This window comes from Mauremys mutica, chromosome 8 (assembly GCF_020497125.1).
Source record: "Mauremys mutica isolate MM-2020 ecotype Southern chromosome 8, ASM2049712v1, whole genome shotgun sequence".
In the NCBI taxonomy this organism is placed as follows: Eukaryota; Metazoa; Chordata; order Testudines; family Geoemydidae; genus Mauremys; species Mauremys mutica.
The window spans coordinates 80,291,109-80,315,661 of NC_059079.1; the positions used below are offsets into that span (position 1 = coordinate 80,291,109).

The 24,553-nt window shown below is 43.7% G+C and overlaps 2 protein-coding genes across 8 annotated transcripts in view; one reads left to right on the top strand and one right to left on the bottom strand.

The window, feature by feature from the left end:
* The window catches only part of LCP2 (lymphocyte cytosolic protein 2), a 58,409-nt gene extending 54,651 nt beyond the window's left edge, over positions 1-3,758 (top strand). For both annotated transcript variants that reach the window (XM_045025994.1, XM_045025996.1), the window contains 3 exons: positions 725-808; positions 2,243-2,398; positions 3,387-3,758. In XM_045025994.1, the coding sequence (XP_044881929.1) occupies positions 725-808; positions 2,243-2,398; positions 3,387-3,509 (363 nt within the window). In that variant the 3' untranslated portion in view covers positions 3,510-3,758. The remainder of the gene's footprint in view (positions 1-724; positions 809-2,242; positions 2,399-3,386) is intronic.
* A 1,563-nt stretch (positions 3,759-5,321) lies between these two features.
* Positions 5,322-24,553, bottom strand: part of C8H5orf58 (chromosome 8 C5orf58 homolog) — a 28,964-nt gene continuing 9,732 nt past the window's right edge. Inside the window, exons 1-4 of one of the 6 annotated variants that reach the window (XM_045028509.1) lie at positions 10,831-10,873; positions 9,536-9,628; positions 7,912-8,005; positions 5,322-6,135 (exon numbers count right to left, since the gene is read on the bottom strand). In XM_045028509.1, coding sequence (XP_044884444.1) covers positions 5,975-6,135; positions 7,912-8,005; positions 9,536-9,544 — 264 coding nt within the window. In that variant the 5' untranslated portion in view covers positions 9,545-9,628; positions 10,831-10,873 and the 3' untranslated portion in view covers positions 5,322-5,974. The other 5 variants (XM_045028513.1, XM_045028510.1, XM_045028512.1 and 2 more) reach the window with 5 other exon arrangements.

Sequence of the window (24,553 nt, forward strand, 5' to 3'; positions counted from 1 at the left end):
CCTTGTGATGTCCAACCTTTGTTCCTTACTTGGTCTTCACCAAGCAAAAGAGGAGTGAAAATACAGTAGAACATGTACAGTGAAACAGTCAGAAGGTATGGTGAAGCTTACTAGACCACTTCCTGTCTTGCAAAGCTGCCCTGAAATACCCTCAGATGCTTTGGACTCAATTCTCCTCTCAAATAAACCAACCTAAAACGGGTGAGAGAAGAAAATTTGGTCTCTGAGTACAGTTCTACTCCATATTTCTTTGAAGACCACCTCCACTTAGCACCTGATTTTTGCTAATGCACTGAATAGTCATGTAAGACAGGTTTGTGTGTGCGTGTGTTTAGTGCTTGGGAACCCACAGCAAGCCACAGTTCAAGGCTCCGCTGATGGTAAAAATAGGAGAGACCTAAGATGTCTGTGACTCATCTGGACATAACATAGAAATGTCACAGGAAATAGAATGTTTATCAAAACCCTAGAGTCCTCACTTCTCTGGTTTGCAAGGTGGCAGCATGTGCAAACACCTTCAGAGAGTATTGGAATGATTAAATCAACTTAACAAGGTCAGAACTAAAAATGCTCATCCCTGCATCTGGAAATACACTACTTCCCTTTCCCCTCCCCCATTTAAATTCTTCTCTACTTCTGTGCATGCATGTTTATAACATCGCATAAATTAATTCACTGACTGCCAACTTTCTCCTCTTTCCCCCCCCAAAAAATAAAACAAAAGTTTCAAGATTCACTGGATGAAGAATGGTATGTTGGAGACATCAGCCGGCAGGAAGCAGAAGCAGCTCTTAGGAATATAAATAAGGTACAGTGTTAGCAGTTACCCTTAAATGGATATAGAAATACTTGGCACATTGTTTAAATGGTTTGTGTCCTCACATATGTCTTTGCATTCATACAGAAAAAGTGAATGAACACAACTTTTACATAAAGAGATTCTAGTCTAGATTTTCTCCAGGCCACTATCCATGTACCTGCAAAATGTTATGGCTCATCCTATATGTGTGTGTGGAGGGGGAGAGGTAGTGGTGGTGCATACGCGTGCGCGCACACACACACACACACACTTACACAAACAAAAAGTACTTACATAGACTGATTAAGCATACAGTGTTCAGATTGGCAGTGCATTATCAGAGGGCTATTAAAAGCTTGGATCAGTATAGAAGTGACTAAGCACAAATAGGCACCTTTCTTAAAGTATTCTAAAATCACAGTTCACACATACCAAAGTCTGAACTTCTTGAGGGTGCGGTTTATTACAAAGAATACAACAAAAGCACCGATCAGCTCAGATCCAGGCTCAGCCGATCCTTAAGGCTTATTAAGCCATACTCTAGATCATTGGTGGGCAACCTGGGGGCGGCACGCAGCCTCTTAGGGTAATCCACTGACTGGCCGCGAGACAGTCTGTTTACATTGACCATCTGCAGGTACGGACACCCGCAGCTCCCAGTGGCTGTGGTTCAACTTCCCGGCCAACGGGAGCTGCAGGAAACAGCACAGACCACGGGGACCAGAGTGATACTATAACTTTTATATGTAAGATGGAGTAATGAGGGGAGAGCTTCACATGGTAGGGAGCTCAATAGAAACGTTTGTCTCCAGAAGGCAAGATCATCTGTGTAAGAAATTTGCATCCCTCTAGCTAATCCACTTTTCCTAAAGATATTTTAAACCAGCACTCACTGGGAGGGGCATATTTCATTTCCTCATTTCCCTCCCATTCACTCTGATAGAGTAGGCCCCAATTCCCCTTATGCAGCAGGCTAGAACATTCCAAGATTGTCTAAACCTCTAAGTGTAGCAGACTGCATGCATCCCTTCCAGCTGTGTACAAAAATCCCCAAAACACCAATGGGTTTCACCTTTCGGGCTGAAATCCTGGCATCTCTGAAGTCAATGGAAGTTTTGCCAGTGACTTCAATAAGGCCAGAATTTCATCCATAACATTTTGCTAAGTGTCCCAAAATTAGAGGATTTTCTCTCTCTAAAATTACTATTACTGCATCTGAACTAGCCTTTGAAATGGAACATTTTAAATAGAAGATTGCAAGGCTTTGTTTGTGTTTTGCTTCTTCCTTTAAGAAAGTCTAACAAGTTCTTCAAAGCTGTGGTTGCAATTGTGCTCTTTCTGAACAATTAGAACCCAGAATGAATGTGCATTTAGAAACAAACTCAGCATTCTACTCACGTGATTGGTCAAAAATAGATTTGATTTTCATGTGTATTCTCTTAGGACGGGACATTCTTGGTGAGAGACAGCTCAAGAAAAACTAATACACATCCATACGTACTGATGGTATTATACAAAGATAAAGTATATAATATTCAGATTCGTTACCAGGAGCAAAATCAAGTTTACTTGTTAGGAACAGGCCTGAAAGGAAAAGAGGTACAGTATGTTTCTTTCTTTGCATCACCTCCACCCCCTTTACCAGTCTCCAGCAGCTTTACCAAGAAGAATGTTGCTTAGTTCACTAAAGGCAGGGCCGGCTCCAGGCACCAGCGGAGCAAGCTCGTGCTTGGGATGGCAGAGTCTACGGGCGGCATTCCGCCCAATCCTAGGGCAGCACAGCTGCTTTTTTTGTTTTGTTTTGTTTTCCGATCCGGCTGCCCTGTAGGGGGCGGCGGTGGCGGCGTGGAGGAGGGGAGCACCCTGCTGGGAGCGGGCTGCACGCTCCATCTGCCCTAACCAGTGCCAGGTCTGCAGCAAGCCTGGCAGGGCAGCCCGCGTCCTTCCCTCTCCGCCAACCGGAGCGGCGCGGAGCCCTCCTGGCACGAGGCGTGGCCAGTGCCCCGCTGAAGCCTTGTATGCCTCCCTTCTCTCTCTCCCCCCGCTAGCCAGGGCACGTCTGCAGTGAAGGGAGTCCCCCTGCACTCTGGTTCCGGCTACGCCACAGTTTTTTTTTTTTCTTGTTTTGCAGCTCCAGCTGCGCCGAAGGGTTTTTTTTTGCTTTGCCATTCTGGCCGCCCTGATTTTTTTTTTTTTTTTTGCTTGGGGTGGCAAAAAAGCCAGAGCCGGCCCTGACTAAAGGTATTCCACATACAAACTAGTGTAGCGAAGAGCAGAATCAGGCCCAGTGACTCAAATTCAAGAAATACTGATTGCCTTATAATACCTCACAACTTCATTGGGTGGGTGAAATTTTGGACAAGAATGTTCCATGGAGATATCCAAGATGGGAAGATCAGTACTGGAAGCAAATGCTGATGCAATGGTAGATGACCTCACGGTCTATTCCAGTACAGCAATTCATCCAAAACTTAGTCACAAGAGAGCATGAAATAGTCACAGTCTAAATAAATACTATTGCTTTACCCTGAGAAGTAGTGAGAATCCTGATGACACCCCTCCCCCCGCCTTTGTTTTTAATCCACAGGATTTTTCTTCAGTGGCAGAAATTATTGATTACTTTCAAAGAACGCCCCTTCTGCTGATTGATGGAAAAGACCGAGGTTCAAGAAACCAATGCAAGTTAACATATGCTGCAGGATCTACTTAGAAGAAAGCTTAATGTCTGTGATCGACGGTCTATAAGAGCATACAAACCTCATGATATTTCCATTCGTATTCAGTGAACTGAAATTATGAATTAATTTTTTTTTATTTTAATGAAAAAATATAATTCTCTAATTTTAAAGTGTGTTTTAAAAAAACAGATTTGCAAAATACTTTCTACAATGTATTTATTACTCTCCATTGTTCATACACTGCATGAAAACTCTCATGATGTCATTCTCCAACATCCAGCTCACATCCATTCCATATTATAGGATTACATGTGGTTTACATAGCAGAGAATTACATTGCTTTCTTATAAAGCAAAACTATGCAAACTATTGTTCATGTCAAGTTTATGGTACCCATTACATTAAGCTGCAAACTGAAATCAATTAATATCTGTATAATGCTTGTACAGTACAGAGTAAATTCTAGTGACTGTTATCTGTATTGAAAGATTGTATTGTTTACTTTGATATATTTTATGTAAGTTGATAGAAAATTGGAAAAATCTTGTGTAAATTGAGTTAATAAAAATGCCATATGTCACACTCCACTTTTCAATAGACCCCTGCACTTTCTGGCTACATTTATTATAATGGTAGGAACTATGTGACTTGTTAGTTTAATGGTCTATATGGTATATGTTTCCTCTTCTACATCATCTAGAGACAACTTCCATTCCCAAATCTGTCCCTGCATATATTGGGTCCCAACAATGCATAACCTTGCACTCACTCCTTTCTGCAAAGAACACTGAAAATGGCAGTGCAATTGGGTCTCACCTCATCTGGTGATAGACCCTGTCTCTATCTCAGTTTCCCTATTCTCAGAGCTCTCAAAAACTGTTCCTGAGTTTTGTGCATATCAATAAACATACCTCCCAGGATCCAGTACCTGAAAACAGCTAAACAAACAAAGACAGACATCCAACGCCTAGCATCAGGTCTTACCCTGTTTGATCGGGGAGTGAGATCACATGGCTCAGCCACCAATTGTACTCTCTTGATGCCAGTCAAGAGAAAATGAACTTCTTCTGACCATCAATAGGAGCCACAGGCTGGACCCCTAAACAAGTGCAAATGGCACCTCCCCTCAAATACTCACCTGCACTGGCCTGTCCAGACTACTTTCTTCTAGGATTACCATTCCTCGGAACTTCCTAATTCCCTCTTCAGGAATTTTGCTCCTGTTCTTTAGTGCAGGTAGCTCCAGTCAGGCCTTTACCTTTAGCTGGTGCAGCAAACCCAGACCTAGGTCCCTCTGCTGTTAGGTAGCCTTCAGGAACCTTCTTCCTGGAGGTCTGTCTCCTTCCATTCTGAGAAGACTCATTTTTATATAAAGTACAACCCCCGGCTACCATCATGTGATGTTTAGTCACCTGACCAAGCCACAGGATTTACACCAGGGTTTCTCAAACAGGGGTCGCCGCTTGTGTAGGGAAAGCCCCTGGTGGGCCGGGCCGGTGTGTTTACCTGCCCCGTCTGCAGGTCCAGCCGATTGTGGCTCCCACTGGCCACGGATTGCTGCTCCGGGCTTTCAGCAGCTCCTATTGGCCAGGAGCAGCGATCGGCCGGAACTGCAGACGGGGCAGGTTTCCCTACACAAGCAGCGACCTCTATTTGAATAACCCTTCTTTACACTCAAACTCATTACCCAGGAAGCAGATAACTAAGCAGGGTGGGGCTGATAGGCCTGGGAAAGGTGCCTATTTTCTGTCTTAAAATATAAACTATAATTCAGAATCAGTTAAAAATATTAGGGCCCAGAATTTTTCCCACTGACTTAATAAGGAACAGGTCTGGTCCCATTGTTTGCCTATCTTATATTTAATTCCATTTTCTGGCAAGTGCGTGGTTTGAGTCTTGCATCTAAGTTTGTCAGCCTTACCCCTCCGTTAGTATCTTGTAGCTGGCTGCATTAGGGGGTCACTACATGCAGAGGAATGGCTTTCAAGAAGTCACCTGCTATTTTACTCATAGCTATAGGTTTGTAGGAGGAAGACAGTGGGACAAATTGAGGGTCATGCCATTTTCTTCCCTCCCAGTGCTGTTTTCTTGCCCTTGAGCTCATCTGGGTTTAGCACCACCTTTGCCAGTTGGGAAACAATGATCTAGCTGGTAGTAAACACTTCTAATTGTTACCAGTTGGTCTTGATTCAGATCAGTTAACTTGACATGAAAGACGTCATGTCCCATAAACAATTTCCTGAGCCATCTAGTTTCCCATGTCACTGTTCTCAGCAAACTCAGCTGTTTAATAAAAAGGGGGATTTTGGAAAATGTAGAGACTATGGACCAATTATTTGCCTTTTTATTATTTTAGTTGTTTCTGAGTTATTCAAAATATTTGTTTTTCACATATTGATACATTCTTCAGATACTACTTTTCATACTCTGATAACACAAAATGTCATATTATAAAAGTTTCAACCAGAGCAGAAAACCATGCTGAAATTTTAATGGCTCAAAGAGAAGAATTGTTAATGGAAGCATCAGCATGGAACTTGATGGAATTATGTAATTCCTCAAAATCTGTTTTCTTTTCTTCTACCTCCCTTGAAACTGTGGTCTTCACAGGATGACTGAAGTTCAAAGTAAGGTCACAGAGCAGCAGTTGGCTTTTCACTGTTAGAAAAAGTACAATATGAACTTCAATCATGAACATTTACTGTATAATAGGTATTATATGTGTGGCAATTTACTGCAGAGGTTTTTTTGTTTTTTTTTTACTGTAGAGTATTCTACATTTAACTCTTCTGTAAATTAAAAGGATGATAGCAATTTTCCAAGGCATTTAAATACAATTTGCTATTAGTGTATTACTATATATCTTTTGTTAGGAAGCTATGATATGTACTTGCTAAAGAATTAACTGTTATCTAGCAGGACTTTTTCATGTTTGACTAATATGATGCTATTTTTCGTACAGTAAGTATGGTTTTATTAATTTTTCACCATAAGGGGACAAATTCTTGTTTCATTATATAGAAGGAACAACATAATCACAAAATCCGCATGAGTTCATTAGCAGCTGTGAAATGTACTCAGAGCTAAATAAAAGGGAGAACAAATTGTTTAGATAAGTAGATAGATAGATTCCAAGGGACCACTCAAGGTGAAGTGGCTTGTAAGCGAGTGGACTCACCCCTGCGGTGCCTCCTGCTGGTCGTCCATGGGAATTAGCTCTTCCAGCATCCTGGAGCCCCCCCTGCAGGCTGGTGATCTGCCTTACCGCTGGCCCCCCTTTCTCTGGGTTGCTGTCCCCCCTGGCAGTACCTCCACACTCTGGGTCTCCCCACCCAGGGGAACCCCACCCACTACACCCACCTTGCCTCTACAGGCAGAGGGAGAGTGACTGGGCTCCTGGCTCACTGCCTCTTATAGGAGCTAGCTGGGCCGGATTGGGGCTTGGCCACAGCTGAGCCTACCTTCTCTAATCAGCCCAGGCTTCTTGCCCCAGCCACAGCCTCTCCTGGGCTGTTTTCCACCTGAAAGGGTAGGAGTGGGTAACCACCCCCTACATGGCCCATTAACAATCCACCAGTCATGGGAGGGAAAGGAAGAGGGGAGGCAACTGGCAGGGGCGGCTTTATGGTTTTTGCCACCCCAAGCATGGCAGTCAGGCGGCCTTTGGTGGCATCCCTGCAGGAGGTCTGCTGGGGACGTGGATTCGGCAGCGTTTCTGTGGGTGATCTGCCAGTCCCCTTCCTTCGGCATACTCGCCGCCAAATTGCCACTAAAGCCGTGGGACCGGCAGATCTCCCACAGGCATGCTGCCGAACGCTGCCTGACTGCCGCCCACACAGCGACTGGCACGCCGCCCCCCCTCAGCTTGCCGCCCCAGGCACAAGCTTGCTGCGCTGGTGCCTGGAGCCGCCCCTGGCAACTGGGGTGGGGGGTGGAGGGCGTTGTTACTGGGTTACAGATTGTTATAAAAAGCCACAATTCCAGTTTCTCTATTCAGTTCATGAGTTTTAGTATCTAGCAAAGACTGAATGGAGACACTGGATATAACAATCCATAACCCCTCCCCAGCTCCTTACTCCCCCTTGTCCCCCTAGCCCCCACAACCCTCCCTTTCTCTCCCCTCCTCCCTGGCATAATTGGAGGGGTGTTAATAGGCCATTTCACATTGAATGGTCGCTTGAAATATGTGTTAAGTACCACTAAACAATCCTTGTATTTAGCTGTGACATTCTGAGTACCTTTCCCAGACCTGAAGAAGGGCTTTGTGTAAGCTTGAAAGCTTCTCTCTCACCACCAGAAGCTGGTCCCATAAAACATATTATCTTACCCGCCTTGTGTCTCTAATATCCTGGGACTGACACGTCTACAACAACATTGCATCAAACAATTCAGTCATTTCCCCTTTAGTCTGATGATAGATAAACTCAGAATTACCATTTAGTTTCTTCAACTCACTGGACATTTTATCAATATTTTTAATTGCAGTTTCCAGGCTAAACTGCTTGTCAGCAACATCACTCTTAAACATCTATAGGAAAGACAAATAACATCAGAATTGGTATTATATATGTGCAATCTTTGAGCATTAGTAGTTTTGAAAATGAGCAACATGGAAAAATCTTTTTTAAATGTTCCAGTTTTCATCAAAACCAAAAATGTTGGTTTTATTTTTTATTTCTCATCTGGCATTACCACTTTTTCTTTTATTCCTTTTTACAACTGCATGCAATAGAATGAAAATTGTCCAGGGTGCTCTCTCCTCCCCCTAAATGGAGTTAACTTAAATGGTCAGAAAAAAAATACCCCTTTTTAGTATTTTAATTAAAGCAGCTTAGCAGCAAAAACACCTAAAAATCAGCAAGATTCTTATGAGGTTTTCACTTTCACTTGTCTGGTTTAAAAATACCCCATTGTGAGCTTATAAAAGAAGAATGAGAAAATGTAATGCCAAAAGAGACTTAATACACTGAAACAAAGCTTGTAATGAAAACACAATGAGAAATCCTTGTGGCACCTTAGAGACTAATACATTTATTTGGGCATAAGCTTATCTACACTGGCAATTAACAGCAATTAACAGCACTGCAACTTTCTTGCTCAGGAGGGTGAAAAACACCCCCCTGAGCGCAGCAAGTTGCAGCATGGTAAAGCGCCAGTGTAAACAGTGCCTCAGGCTCAGAGCTACGCCCCTGGTTGAGGTGGTTTTTTTAGGGTACATCCACATTACCCGCTCGTTGAGACATGATAAATCGATCCCCACCGCACTCCCCGTCGACTCCGGAACTCCACCAGGGCGAGAGGCGGAAGCGGAGTCGACCGGGAAGCCACGGCCGTCGATCCCCCACCGTGAGGACGGGAGGTAAGTCGAAATATGATGCGTCAACTTCAGCTACGCTATTCTCATAGCTGAAGTTGTATGTCTTACATCAACCCCCCCAAAATGTAGACCAGCCCTTAGACTAGCCAGCTACCACTCTGAAACTTCTAATGAAAATTAATCCTCAATTATACATATTAGCCACAAGATGGAGCCATTACAAAATTAATATAGAAAGAGAAATTAAATATATTAATGAAAAGTTATACTATATAACAGATGACAGATGCTTATTCATACATATAAATATCCTGACAATTGTATTGTCTTATTTTATTGCTAAGATCCTACTACTCATTTTTCATCTCCTGACCAAACTTTTCTTTTTTCTTTTTTTTTAGTTTTGGTGGTGGTGAGGGGGTAGGGAGGGCATTTTTTGAGAAATAAGAACATTAAACCATTTGAAAGCAAGTAGCAAATTTTAAGACTGTTCCAATTTTTAACTGCCTGTACTTTTTTTAAAACAGAGCTGCTTCCAGAAATACACAAAAAGAAATTTCAGATGCATTGATTTATTCTTGTCATTGTAAGTTTATATATAGTTTGTGAGACTCACCTTGGAAGTGTAACAAAGTGTAATAATTTATTTGGAAAAGCTCTGGGAAGTTTCCTAAATGAGCAATATGTTTATGCCTCTAAGCTTTCTTAGGTGATAAGTTGCAACAATAAAATCAAACTTACCTTGAACATAATTTTTTTGTCCAGTTTCTTATTCCTGCAAGCTGCGGGGGTTTTTTATCATGTAAACGTCCTTAACCTGAGACAAAGAAGATCCTAAAGAGAAGGGGGAAAGTGTGCCTCATACTTTTGCAGTAAAGTAAAATATCTTTGCATTGCAGACACAAATTAAAATGCAGGACTGGGTAACATTGATTACATTTTTATTTTCATTAGTGTCATTTCAAATGAGTGGGTGCATTTTTTATGTAAGAAATCTTTTACTTGTCTAAATCTAAATGTTTCTATTAGATGATTTGGCCTTCCTTTAAAGTGCTACGAGTTAAGGACTGACCATAAACTACTGAAAAGGTACCTTTGCAGTAGTTCCAGCCAGGACCCTGAGATCAAAATTATGAACATTCTGAAGGTTGGCCTTCAATTCCTCCTACAAAATCATAAAACACTAATAGTCTGTGCTTATATGACACCTTTCATGTAAGAATCTAAAAACATTTTACCCAAATGGGTAATTATCACCAATTCACAGATGGGTAAACTAACGCACAGAGAGAATATGTAATTTACCCAGTGTCACAGAGCAAGTCCGTGGCAGTTGGGAATAACCACCAGATTGCCTCATATCCAGCCTCCTGGTCTAACCACTAAACAACACTCCCTCACTTTGACATTTAAGTTTGTGTCATGTGTCATCACTGGAAACAGAAAGTTTCATGACCGTGTAGGGGGGGAACGGGCCTGTTTTGATGTTCATGAGGTGCCTGTATGATTCACAAAGGCTGTACATGGTGAAAGGACCCGGATTTGATCTGCTCAGAGCAGCCAAAATGCATACAGCCGTTTTGATGGTCACAAGAAGCAGGCAATAATGAGATGAGAGCCCTGTGGAGTGTTTGCAGAGGGCTTAATATGAACATGAAAATCCCAACACCAGTGTTTGCCTGAAGGGAGTCCCCCTGTATGGTCTTGGTTTGGGGGGTCTCCTAGTCAGGACTGTGGGATACAAATGAAATCAGTGAGGTGCAGCTGCAGGGAACTCAGACACAGCCCCACCGCACACATGCACAAGCTAAGGTGCAGCACAACTCCCTGAGGGCTGGCTCTCCAGAATCAGATACCCTCAGGCCTGAATGTTATGCCCCTGAGCAGGGCCCAGTTCGGACCAAGTAAATTCTGGGGGCGGCAGTGCTGGGCCCCTCAGCACTCCACCACGGATCTTGCCCTCCTTTGTACGCCCTGCTGGAGCCCTGTAGCTCCCCAGCAGGACTGGGCCTCCCCCAACACAAAGCAAGATAAACCTGCTGCCGCCGGAAACAGGACGTGCCATGGCTTCCTGTGAGCCCAAAGCAAGGCATGCTGGGAACTGTAGTTCAGCTGACAGCTGTGGGGAGCTGATTAAGCAGTTTTGGTGACCTCTAGGCACCAAGCAGCTGCCCCTCCCCAAAACTGCACAAGACCCTGTTTATACCTTGTGCTGAGTCCAAACCAGGGGCGGCTCTAGGCACCAGCAAAACAAGCTGCTGCCTGGGGCGGCAAAAGGCTGGGGCTGGGGCCCCAGCTCATCCTGCCGCTGCGAGCCGAGGAGCGGCCCGTCCCCTGCAGCCAGGCAGGGCCGCGCTACCGGCTCCGCTTGGGGGAGAGGGGGGGCCCCTTACCGGTAGCGCGGCCCCGCCTGGCTGCAGAAGACGGGCCGCTCCTCCTCCGCTTGTTCCCCGGGTCCTAAACAGCCCGGCAGCAGCTTGCCTGGGGGGGCGGGGCTGAGCTCCGCCCCGCTCAGAGCTGCGTGGTCAGGGGGCGGGGCTGCAAGCTCCGGGCCGAGCGGAGGCAGCTGAGCTCAGCCTGGAGCTTGCGGCCCCGCCCCCTCCCCACGCAGCTCTGAGCGGGGAAGAGCTCAGCCCCCTCCGGAGCCATGCGGCTGGCACGCGGTGAGCCGGGGGTAAGCAGCCTGGGGTAAGCAGCCGGGGCGGGGGGTGGCTAAGGGGCAGGGAGGGGGCACAGGTTCTGTGGGGGGGGGCGGTCAGGGGCCAGGGAAGGGGGGGTTGGATTGGGGGGGGTCTCAGGGAGGTGTTTGTCAGGCACCCCCCGACCCCATTAACCCCCAGGCCCAGCCCTGATCCCCAGCTCCAAGCCCAGCCCCTAGGACCTGGGCACCCCTCCGGCCCCATCCCCCTCACAGCCCTGACACCCAGCTCTGAGCCCAGCCCCTCTGATCCAGACACCCCCCTCACCCCATTCCCCCCACACCCCTGTCTCCCAGCTCCGAGCCCAGCCCCTCTGATCCGGACACCCCCCGACCCCATTCCCCCCAGCTCTGAGCCCAGCCCCTCTGATCCAGACACCCCCCTGAACCCATTCCCCCCACAGGCCTGTCCCCCAGCTCCGAGCCCAGCCCCTCTGATCCAGACACCCTCCTCACCCCATTCCCCCCACAGCCCTGACCCCCAGCTCCGAGCCCAGCCCCTCTGATCCTGACACCCCTGACCCCAGTCCACCCACAGCCCTGACCCCCAGCTCTGAGCCCAGCCCCTCTGAGATGGGCACCCCCCTGACCCCATCCCCCACAGCCCTGACCCCCAGCACCGAGCCCAGCCCCTCTGATCCAGACACCCCCCTCACCCCATTCCCCCCACAGCCCTGACCCCGAGCTCCGAGCCCAGCCCCTCTGATCCAGACACCCCCGACCCCATCCCCCACTGCCCTGACCCCCAGCTCTGAGCCCAGCTGTTCTGAGGTGGGCACCCTCCGACCCCATCCCCCCACCCCAGACCCCCAGCTCTGAGGCGAGCCCCTCTGAGCCAGACAACCTCCGACCCCATCTCCTCACAGTCCTGAGCCCAGCCCCTGTGAGCCGGGCACCCCGCAGAGCCCAGCTCCCCACCCAGCCCTGGGCAACAGCAGCACCACCTCCAGGCAGTGACAGCCCATTGGCACCAACCATCACCATCACCCAGCAACAGCCCATTTTGTAATTGCAAATGTATACAGACCAGTAAAGCATTTAATGTTTTTAAATAATGTATTTGGTGTATTTTCAAATTATTACAAATTAATTTTCACTAGTTATTTTTTACATTTCCAAATACATGTTACTATAGTATTGCAACTTTTTTTTATGGAAGGGGCCCCCAAAATTGCTTTGCCCTGAATCCTCTGGGCAGCCCTACCCAGTGTGTGTGAGGAGCCGGGGAGGGAGGGAAACGGGGTCCCCTGGAGCCGAGCCCGGGCTGCGATGGTGGCGAGGGGCTCCTGGAGTGTGTGAGGAGGTGAGCGGCCGACTGGGTTCGTCGGTGCTGAGCAGGTAGCCCCGGAGATCCTCGCCTTCCCTCCTGCCAGGGCTGGGCCAGGGCACCGTGAGGCTGAAGAGCAGCAGGTCCAGGGAGCTCTCCAGGTCTTTGGCCGCCAGCATGTCAAGGGTGAGGGCGGTGAGCGCGAACTGATCCACCTTGGCCACCAGCAGTGCTGCGAAGCCCAGGGAGAGGGCCGTGTTCTTTGCGCCACCCCGTAGCCGTGCCGCCACCTGGAAGTACTCCCGCTCCGCGCCGCCCAGCAGCTCCACCCACATGGGGACAGAGTCACAGCTGGGCCAGGGCTCGGCTGCAGTGTGCTGGTAGCGGATCCCACATTTGGGGGGAGGCCAGTGCTGGGGCAACAGGGGGTGTGAGTGGGGGGTACTGGTGGGCGGGGGGGGCTCATGTCTGGGGGGGGCAGCCAAAAAATTTTTTGCTTGGGGCGGCAAAAAGCCTAGAGCCGGCCCTGGTCCAAACACAGCCCTACAGACACAGCCTTTAGGGGACACCTTTTCAAGCTGTTCTCTACAACCATGAAGGCCAGACATTTATTTTTAAGTAAATAAAACCTGAAATTTTCACTTAAATCAGATGACCCCAAGAGATGGGGTTTTACAGGGGCTGGGGAGGAGGGAAATAATAACAACATAAGAACATAAGAACATAAGAAAGGCCGTACCGGGTCAGACCAGAGGTCCATCTAGCCCAGTATCTGTCTACCGACAGTGGCCAATGCCAGGTGCCCCTGAGGGAGTGAACCTAACAGGCAATGATCAAGTGATCTCTCTCCTGCCATCCATCTCCATCCTCTGACGAACAGAGGCTAGGGACACCATTCTTACCCATCCTGGCTAATAGCCATTTATGGACTTAGCCACCATGAATTTATCCAGTCCCCTTTTAAACATTGTTATAGTCCTAGCTTTGCAGGAGGATTAAAGAGAGAGGAGGAAAGGTAAACAGAATAGAGATGGCAACTAAAGAACTGTGTTAAGACTAAAGTCTGCTGAAAAGGGTTCATCTCATCGTGTCGAGACATTATTTATACAGAAAACCAGACTGGCCTCTGGAGATTTGGAAGTTGTTGCACAGTACAGCAGCTGACTCCTTAGCGATAACTAATTATTTTCCTCTCTACACATGCACAGAGGTGTGTAGATTTCATTTATACTGATTTCAGACCTTGTCAAGGACCTGGCTTGGAGTAGGACAAGGAAGGCACTTTGCTACATTATCCATACTGGTTATAGCAAATACCTGGCTTCCACCAAAAACAGCAAGAATTGCTAAAGCAGACACACAAGGGCAGAAGGTACAGAGCAAAGAGGGTTCAATCAATATTGCATTGCAACTGATGTTGAAACATTAAGTATAGAGGGATTCATCCTTTCATGGCTGCTGTTCTCTGAAGAACGGGTAAACACCGGCTGTGTAGTACTTGTGGCCGGTGACATTGAACAATCACTTTGAAGAGGAATGGTTGCTAGTAGTATTCCTCAACATATGTCAGGCACTAGTGCTGATCAATGTTCATCTTCACGTCAGGCTTCCTGCTTGGGCATTACTGGGAAGAGGGATCATTGGCACCTCAAAGGAGATTGAGCCTGTGGAATTTCTCGTGTGTATAGTAAATAGACATACGATGAGAGGAAAAGGCAGTTTGTTTGTGGTTTATTTACACTTCTATTCTCTCTCTTCCTCTTTCTGCTGCATGTTTACACAAAGTTTTAACTTGGAATGAAAGTGCCCTAGGTTTAACATTTCATGACATCAGTGAAAGCTAAAATACAGTACAGGTTAGAACCCCACTTCTTTGTGTTGAGGAACAAGTTAACTGTTAATGTAACTGAGAGAGACAACACCCTATACTGCTCAGCCTGAGGTTTCTTTGAAGCCGAGAAATGCAAAAGAGGAAACACTTCACACATACACCAGTTCCGGTACTACAATCATGCAGTTTACAAAGTTCTCAAAGGTCCAACAGAAACACACGTGCAAGTGAATTAGTCTTGTCCTTTCTGTGGCTCTGTAAGGAAAAAGACAGCTCCTTAACTCAGGCTCTATAGAAGCTGGTGATTTTTCTGGAAGGGTCTGTGAGTGTGGCTATCTACTGTGTGCAAAGAAAATATAGGTGCAAATAGAATGTGTGAGGATCTCAGTGAGCAAAACCTCAAATACAATACAAATTTGTGATGAGGGATTCTGAAATTTCTTTTAATGGTTTACAGTTATAATATTTTCTTTAACAAGACATATAGCACAATGCTGATAATGTTCATTCTAATAATAATCCATTCAGAAATCATTTAAAAGCTTGAACTTGAAAACATTCCACTTTCAGAGTAAAATGCATTACAGATAGGTTCAATGCAGCAACATAATTAAAAGGAAGGTACATTAATCCCCATGTTGCTATTACGAATTCCTGACATGAAGTGCTCCCTTTTAGAAAACAAATTGTTTAGATTATGCTGGATTTTCCATTTATTCATGAAGGAGGGGATTCACAAAGTGACTTAGGTGCCTCACTCACTTAGAGATCAATGAAATCAAGCACCAGGCGCTCATCTTAATTGCCATGCTAATTGGCAATTAAAAGTTCTAATTCTCAACCTCAGACAGAGAACTGCCAGCCAGTTTGAAAATTAACTCCTTTTTGAGGAGACCATGAACAATAACAAAGAAGTATATGATGAAGAATATTGGGACTCTATTTTGATATCTGAATGATATGACCAAACAAACCACTAGTAAAATATGCTGTGGCCAGTGAGTGAAAAAAAACATGTAAATGACTGTCGAAAGCCTTTACCCGCCCACTGCTAGACAAATACTGTCTGGCTACTGTGGTCTGTCTGACTAAAGGTGGTTTCTAAGCCCACAGTAACATCAGGCTTTACAATATCAGTAGCAATTTCATTTACTTCTGCACCTCCACCTAAACAGGTTACATTAGAAACATCCTGTGTCTGCATTACAGTTGACCGTTTTCATTTATATGAAAATATTTTTTAAACAGTATCAGTACCGTAGGCTTATGTTCTGTAGTCTGTGGATTCCTCAGCAGTTGCATATAAAGCTGTTGTGAAGTTGCTTTTATATTTTAAATGGTACTTTTCAGTTTAGATATATTGTAATTTAGGCTCAAAAATATCTGGCACTAATGTGTAAATATTTAATGCATCTTAAGACAGAAAGATGTAATATTTAACTATGGGTGTAATCTTCAGTTGAAAATGCCTACTAATATTTTCCCCGCCCACTGCACAAAATTATGTAGGACAGTTATAATTTCACTTACTTTGCAGTAGCATTGCTAGCTGTATCTTCATTTTTACCTTGTACTAATTCAGGCAAGCAACTATGGCTCACCATGATTCCTAAAGTTCCTAACTGTCAGGGTGGTTAAAGACTGGAATAAATTGCTTAGGGAGGTTGTGGAATCTCCATCTATCAGGGATGGTCTAGACAGTATTTGGTCCTGCCATGAGGGCAGGGGACTGCACTCAATGACCTCTCAAGGTCCCTTCCAGTCCTAGAATCTATGAATCTATGATTAGTAGGAAGTATAGTATATTCTGCACAGGAAACCATCTTAGTATTAAGCCACTGTAAGCTTTGTTTCCTTAGCAACAGGAGCACTTTACTCCTCTGAAATTAACTCCATAGACTGGTATGTTGTGTTACGTTCATACCTCTCCACCAATCAGATGAGTTCCACTTGTGCAGCACCAAATTAATTGTGTCTATACTATAATCTCAGCAAAACAAACAAACAAACAAACAAATAAATAAATAAAGATGTGACTTAGTGTTTTGTAAGGAAGTCTTTACTTGATTTTGAACAAGATTAATGATTTCTAATAAGTCACTAAATTTAGCAGAAGATATTGAAAGGATAAAATAGCTTTGAGAAACCCTCACGTACTAAATTTATATTTAATTCCTCGAAACACAATTCCCATGTCCTCCTTTTCTGTTTAAAGAATATTTGTGAAAGGACTCAATTTTGGAGTTCACTACCCTAGTCCCTTCTAATCCTCTTCAGGCACTTCCATATCAAGGAAGATTATACATTATTTTTCCATTGAACCCATAGACATACTTAAATCATTATTTAGGCTCTCAAATGTGATTGGTTCCCACTAACTTTAACCCTTTCCTCTTAAAAACAAAGAAGCTTTACACTGGCAAAGGCATTTCAGTTTGTAGTTTTGACTGAACCTCCTCTGTGCTGATTGGCTGTTTGGTCTAACTCTCCCCCACCAACTCTTCACCTCAGCATCACTCCATATCTGCTCCTCTGACCCTTTCATCCTCCCTGCAATGTCCTCTCACTCTTTCCTTTTCTTTTCCTGTAGTTGATTCCCTCCTAACTAAATCCAGCCCACAAAGAAATCCTTGAACTATCATTTGCTGCCTTCATATACTTCACTCTGCTGCTGTGTTCTACCCCTTCTCCATCCTGTGTGTGTCTGGTTTATGTAGATTCTAATCTCCTTGGGGCAGGGACTATCTATTACTTTTTGTTTCTATAGTACCAAACACTATGGAGCTCCATTCTTGGTCGGTCCTTAAGCAATGCTGTAAGAATAATAATAGACAGACCTGAGCTATGTTAGTGCTAAAAATGAAAACTGGCAAAACTATTTGTTATTAACAGTAATCAATATAAGTTTAGCTCTTTTTTGTTTTTGTGGCCCACAAATTTTTAGATTTTTTTAGAATGAATTTGAATATCTTAGATGAACAGTTTTCAGCCTAAGGGCTGTTTGCTTCAGATATTTGATATTTACTATTCATATTGTTTAGTTGTTTAGCAAAGTCACATAGTATTATTTCTGCTCCCTGATCAGATGACAGACTTTTTAAGCAGAAGAACAGTTAATAACCAACAAGGTACCTCCAGAATGAGATTTTGGATACTAAGGCTTTGGCTACACTTACACTTCAAAGCGCTGCTGCGGTAGCGCTGCCGCGGCAGCGCTTTGAAGTGCTAAGGGCTTGGCTACACTTGCAAGTTGCAGCGCTGGTAGAGGCTTTCCAGCGCTGCAATTAGTAACCGTCCACACCTGCAAGGCACATCCAGCGCTGCAACTCCCTGGCTGCAGCGCTGGCTGTACACCTGGCCAGGTTGGGGTGTAGCGATTGCAGCGCTGGTGATCCAGCGCTGCTCATCAAGTGTGGACACACACCAGCGCTTTTATTGGCCTCCAGGGAATAAGGAGATATCCCAGAAAGCTTTTAACTAAATTACTCTCTTTGTTTTGTTATGCAGCCTCTCTTTGTTTTGTTGTGAACTCCGATCGGAGCTCCATTGAACTGCTTATCTAAAAAACAAACACTGATCACAGCAAACAGGAGCTATCTGTACCTGGCTGTGAACGATCAAATGAGAGGGAGGGAGTGAATGTTTGCTTGACAGAGAAACAGCGTTGGAGGCAGGCTGTTTGCAATTAAGACCAAGGGTTCGCGAACATTTTGTGATTTTTCAATCCAGGAAGCTAGACTGTTGGCTCCAAAAATCCACTCTCTCTCTCTTCCCCGCTCCCTGTCACAGTACACCACAGGGAGTGAGTGAAACAGCGGGGAGTCCGTGTTGGAGGCAGGCTGTTTGCAATTAAGACTTAAGACTAAGGGCTCGCGAACATTTTGTGATTTTTCAATCCAGGAAACTAACACACAGTGTTGGCTCCAAAAATCAACTCTCTCTTTCTTACCCACTCCCTGTCACAGTACACCACCCTCCACCCCCCTCTTTTGAAAAGCACGTTGTTGCCACTTGAATGCTGGGATAGCTGCCCATAATGCAGCACTCCCAACAGCGCTGCAAATGTTGCAAATGTGGCCACACACCAGCGCTGGTAGCTGTGAGTGTGGCCACACACCAGCGCTGCTCCTACACAGCTGGATGACGAGTGCTGAAAACTACCAGCGCTGCAAACCGTAAGTGTAGCCAAGCCCTCAGTGTAGTCAAAGCGCCAGCGCTGGGAGAGAGCTCTCCCAGCGCTGTCCGTACTCCACCTCCCTGTGGGGAATAACGGACAGCGCTGGGAGCCGCGCTCCCAGCGCTGGGGCTTTGACCACACTGGCGCTTTGCAGCGCCGCAATTTGCAGCGCTGGAGAGGGTGTGTTTTCACACCCTGCTGCAGCGCTGCAAATTTGTAAGTGTAGCCAAGCCCTTAGGCTATGGTTACTCTAGAGAGCTTACTGCAGTGCAGCAGCACCGATACAGCTGCACCACTGTAAGCTTTCTAGTATAGCGACTCAAAACTGATGGGAGAGAGGTCTCCCATCAACTTAATCCAGCCCTCAACGAATGGCTGTAGCTATGTTGGCGGGAGAAGTTCTCCCACCAATATAGCACTGACCATACTGGTACTTAGGTCAGTGTAACTTATATCACACTGGCTTATTCACACCTCTGAGCAGCATAAGTAAATGGGAGTATAGATGTAGTCTTAATCATGAGTATTGGAATTCTGACAACTTTCAGAATTTGCAAACATTTTCACAAATACCACAAAATTGTCCTAATACACATGAACACTGTAATCCTTTGGCTGTGAAGTCAGAATGAAAATTCACAGTGGATTTGCAGTTTCTATGATTACTAAGACACTGTTGTATTTATTAAGGTCAGAAAACAAGGGCATACATAAAGTAACATGTTGCAAGATCACATCCTAGCCATGTCCCTTTTTCCTGTGGCAGGCTGTAAGTGTTAACTGGCCTTGGGAAAACAGAAATTGCGCTTCTATTGCACAATTCCTACCCATGAAATCTGGAGGCACAACTCCAACTTCACGTTCTTTTGAGTCAAGTTCAGATACGTTTGGGAGTCATGGTGCCAGGACTAAGTGGTGGATAGCCATCATGAAGAGACTTCCCCTCCTTGGGGTTAATCTTTTCCCCATAATTTCTGACTAAATTTTGAACAATTTTATCATTATTTCCCACACCTTTAATTAAAAAGTTTATTGGAAGAGATCTTGCAGGTCCCATGAGGTCTTGCAACCATCTGAATTCAGCTCTCTGGAAAATAATAAGCATTGCCACATGGTTCAATTAATAGCACAGCTTCTAGTACTCTTTTGAACCATAATATTTTCTTAGATCACATTGAAATCTTACTTAATGTCCTTCATCTGCATACTAAGCTTTCATCCATATATCTAGCTGTCTTCAATTATTGCTGGATCCCACATGGTACTTGGTGGCCACAGAATGCCCCTCCGTTCAGTGGACTTCAAAAAGAGTTGAGGACATTTCAAGATTTGTCCTATACCCAATTATTATAGCATTCTCATTATAATGATATTGTATTCATGGCAATAATAGCATATTCACTGATCGGCCACAGAGAGTAGGGGATCTTGCTAGGGTCGATGCAATGAGTTATGGTTTCACTGCAAGTGTTTCCCTCTTTGCTAAAATCCATTTTATGCCATGTACTTAATGGCTAACGACAGACTGGATATATTGCAGGTTGTAAAGAACAGAAACTTCCAGCTGTGACATGACTTTTTCATTCACTGCCCTACACCCTTCAGTACATATATCATAACTCTGAATCATTAAAAAGTACACGTAGCAATCTGTCTAAAATGAACAATGTTTTAATACTCTGTGTGAGAAGGTACTAGTATGATTTTTAAATTACATGTGTAATTGTTTGTGCCATAGTGGTAGAATAATTGGTTTTTGTAAAATGATAAAATATCCAACAGGAGGTATAACATGAGATACTGAAGCAATTCTTCCTCAGCAATTACCCTGTGCCTTTTTCTTGTAATTGGGATCTCTCATAAACTGGGAGTAATAAATAAATTTACAATATAACCCAAATGTAATCTCTGCAATTACACTCAACCTGGCTGTGTAAATAAAACAGTGTCATAAATTCCAAGTAATGCACTCTCAGCAAGTAGCGTGATCTCTGAAAACATGAATGGTAGAACTACTGAATAGCAAAAGAAAAGCCACTAAAGGATCTTTATCCCATAATTACAATGTACTGAGTAATAGCAAGTTGAACAACATGAATGTGTTTGGATGAAACGTGTAGGGAATTATTCCAAATGTGAAATCATGCAAGTATGTAATAAATATCAGATTTAAGTAGTGCCAATGTCTTACTAGGACCTTCTTATCTGCTTCTTATTCAGTGATGTTATATTATTTCACTCTTGTTTGCAGGGAAATGTGTGCCTACCTTTTATGATCTCCTTTTCTTTAAATGCTGAAAATCAGACTCCCATGGCTTTCCCTCTTATTCAACTGAGGAAACTACATCACGCCTAGAAATAAGAATTTCTAGAGAGGGGCTTTCAGGACACTCCCAAACTGGTAAAAAATGTCATGTTTAGCAGTTGCACCCCCGTTCAGTTCTTTCCATCTCTATGAAGAAATCTCCTCCTGGGAGAAAGACAGTATCATCCTCAAACATCATCAGGATCTGTGGTTGCAGAGTATGCTGGTTTCAGGGGGTGCCATTCTGCATTTAAATCTTCCCTTTTGCCTTCATGCCACACACCTATAGCTTCATTCATAGCCAGAGTGTTGGGTTCTTTCTCCAGTATATAGTGTCAAATTATATCATTAGCTGGCCACTGGGATGACTTGTCTAGCTGCCAGGTCCTTTGGCATCCCACCCTGCACTTACACTTGCATGAAATCTGGAACAAATCTTGAGCCTTATCTTATTGGGGTAGACAACAGCTGAAGCCAGTTCCTCCGTGACTGAATTTAACATTTTACATATACACATATACACGCATTGGTTTAATATGAAATCAGTCATTAAGTATACAGCTGTGATCATTTTGTTAGCATTTGCTCAAACCCAAAGACTAGGATTTTATAAGCTGTATTTCAATAGATCCTTTTATATTCTGAATTCATCTGAATTCAATTACTGCTGCAGTAATGTTGTAGTCAAGTCAACTCAAGAAAGCCAGGCGTACTGCAAGGAGAAATATAAATGGTTCACTTGTTAACATGTAGCCAATACAGTACATGAAAGTACAAATTATAACGTTAGTAGAAACAAGACAGTCAATCTTTGTCAGAAACACATCTTCAGTGAGCGAAAGAGGAAGTTAGGTAATGAGTAGTGAAAGCGGGTGTGGAAGTGGAGAAAGGGATAAAGGGAATTTGAACATAGAGATCTTAGTCTTTAGGAATAGAGTAAGAGTCAGGCTAACAAAGTCAGGCTGACACTGACTCTAATAATGCAAGACTTGAAGGCCTAGGCGAGTAGAAAGCGAATGGGAACAGACTGTATAATACTGTTTTGACCTTGTGTTAGATAAGAATGGAACGTAGACTGTGGCAGAAATTAATGAGAAAAGTGAGATATCAGGAAGAAAATGTATTAAAAACACATTTGTTGCTCATTATTTTATGTAATGAAAGGTATAAAAGCTTGCCTAATTGTTTACCTGCCTGCCTTGGGAGGGGAACCTCTGCCCATGAGTACTCTCCCATGCATTTGCAATTGCTCAAAAATAAAGCTACCTCTGGCTTGTTGCTTCAAACTCAGCGTGAGTATGCTTTGTACAGACATACTTCAATCACTTGTGAAAAACTTAGTTTTGTCTGATAGTTGTGTGTTGAGCAATGCAGTCTGCCAAATTGTTTAGCTATGCAAGGATTTCAACATGACAATGGAAAGCTTAGCATAATTACACTCACACGAGACCTTTCAAATACTGAAGAGTCTAATCAAGTCTTAATTCCTTTGCAAAGAAGGATAGACAAGCTCATTAACTACTCAGAAATATAGCTGATACACAAGCTAACTTAATGGTATTAATATTTTTTCAATATTCTAAACTTTCCTGATGGGCACCACTGTAGAGATAAGTATGCAATATATGCTTGAACGTGTCACAATTAAGCTCCCCTTGAGGTCTCAACACAATCTAAGATGTCAGGACAGTAATTAAAGTACTTATTGGCAATATTTTTATAATATTTGCAATATGCTAATACAATCCCCTAAAACATTAAATTATGGCCAATAAATTAAATAAAGTAAAAATTAATATGAAGGTTGTGCTCATCTTCAAAATGTGGTTATCTTGGTCAGATGCAGTCTATGAAATTCCTGTTGCTTTAATTTTTTTCCTCCAACAAAATTGTTGGAAAGATTTTTTCGTGATCAAATGGTATTTTCTTGTCTATTGCAGCTTTGTGAACTATGCAGTAGAAGGGCAAAACAAAAAAGGCACAAAGGAGAATGTGATAGAATGTTCCTGGACTCAGTTTGAGGGTTCCTCTTCTAAAATCTAAACAGCTGAAATCTCTTGTTAAGCTGTCCACAACGGTGCTTCATGACATTTCTAGATCTTCTTAAAACCACACCAAAACAGAGCAGACAAAGCACATGTATATGCAGCACACTGTAATGACCTATCACTATATGCAGTATCCACTTCTATTCACATGGCTGTGTCAGGCTGTTCTGACATTTACCTAGAGAAAGGTCTCAAGATCCTTTACCATTATGCTTATTAAGAATTTTGGGAATGGCATCGTTCATAACTAGAACCAAATTAATTGGCTCTTGCATTAGTGTCTCTTATTGAGACATTCCCTGGTCCTCAGGTGAACCACTGAGGGTACTGAATAGGCCAGTTTAAGAGTGCATTATGCACCAATTTAGGTACCAATAATTTGGTCCACTACTCTGTCTGAGGGAGCCAGTCTACTCCATAATTGAAAATGGGTAAATCAGTGACCCAAGAAAGCCACCAAAATCAAACCAGGACTGGTGGATGTGGTTGGTGGGTTACGCTATGAATATTCTCATTGTTGATCTTCCACTTAATATGAAGTTTGCTTGCCCAGAAAGGTGTGCTTCAGGTTATCACACCAGCAGCAGATAACTGGGAATTTGTGTCAGTCATTGGAACACCCATACAGCTGTCCTGCTTAATGTATTTAGAGTTTCTCCTCTTAGGTTTGGGTATCTGGAAAGTGACAAATTGACAGGTGAGCTTAAAGCATATATATGTTCCAAAAGCATGATAAATTATATGCTGGGCAAAAAGGGTGGAAGATGGTGTGTAAACTACACGATGTCTGAAGCTGGTCAAGATATTGAGAGTGAGGACATGCCTTCACTGCATTTAGAGATGTGACTGCAACATGTGTAGATGTTCTTAAGCAAGTTTTGATCTATCTAGCTCAAATAACAATAGAAGAGAAGGTGCAGCAGCACAGCCTAGCTGCTTGAGGACACACCAAGGTGCCCGTGGGCTTATACAGCCTGTGCTGCCACAACTTCACTGCTATTGTTTGAGCTAGATAGATCAAAGCTAGTTCGGGTATGACTACACATGCTGCAGTTAAAATCTCTTGGCACTACTGGGACATGTACATCTCTATTCATTTCCTCCTAAAGCTAAATGAAAGTATTTAAATTAAATCAAACAGAAATAGTAAGAATATTTTAATTAATTGTCAATTTGTGACTAATGTAGTAGCTTTTTGTAGTTGATAACTGTAAGAGCTAAGTCTATATAAACAAAGTGACCTATGAGATTCAAATTCTTTACATGTCAAATATTTACTTTTTTGGCTAATCTATTACTAAATATTTTTATTTATATTTCCTTTAAACAGGAAGATTACTGGGTTTTTATTATTATTTTAGTTAATCTTGATTTGAGATACTCAGTTTGTTTTCGTTGTAGACCCTTGTACTGTAGATATCATGCAACATATA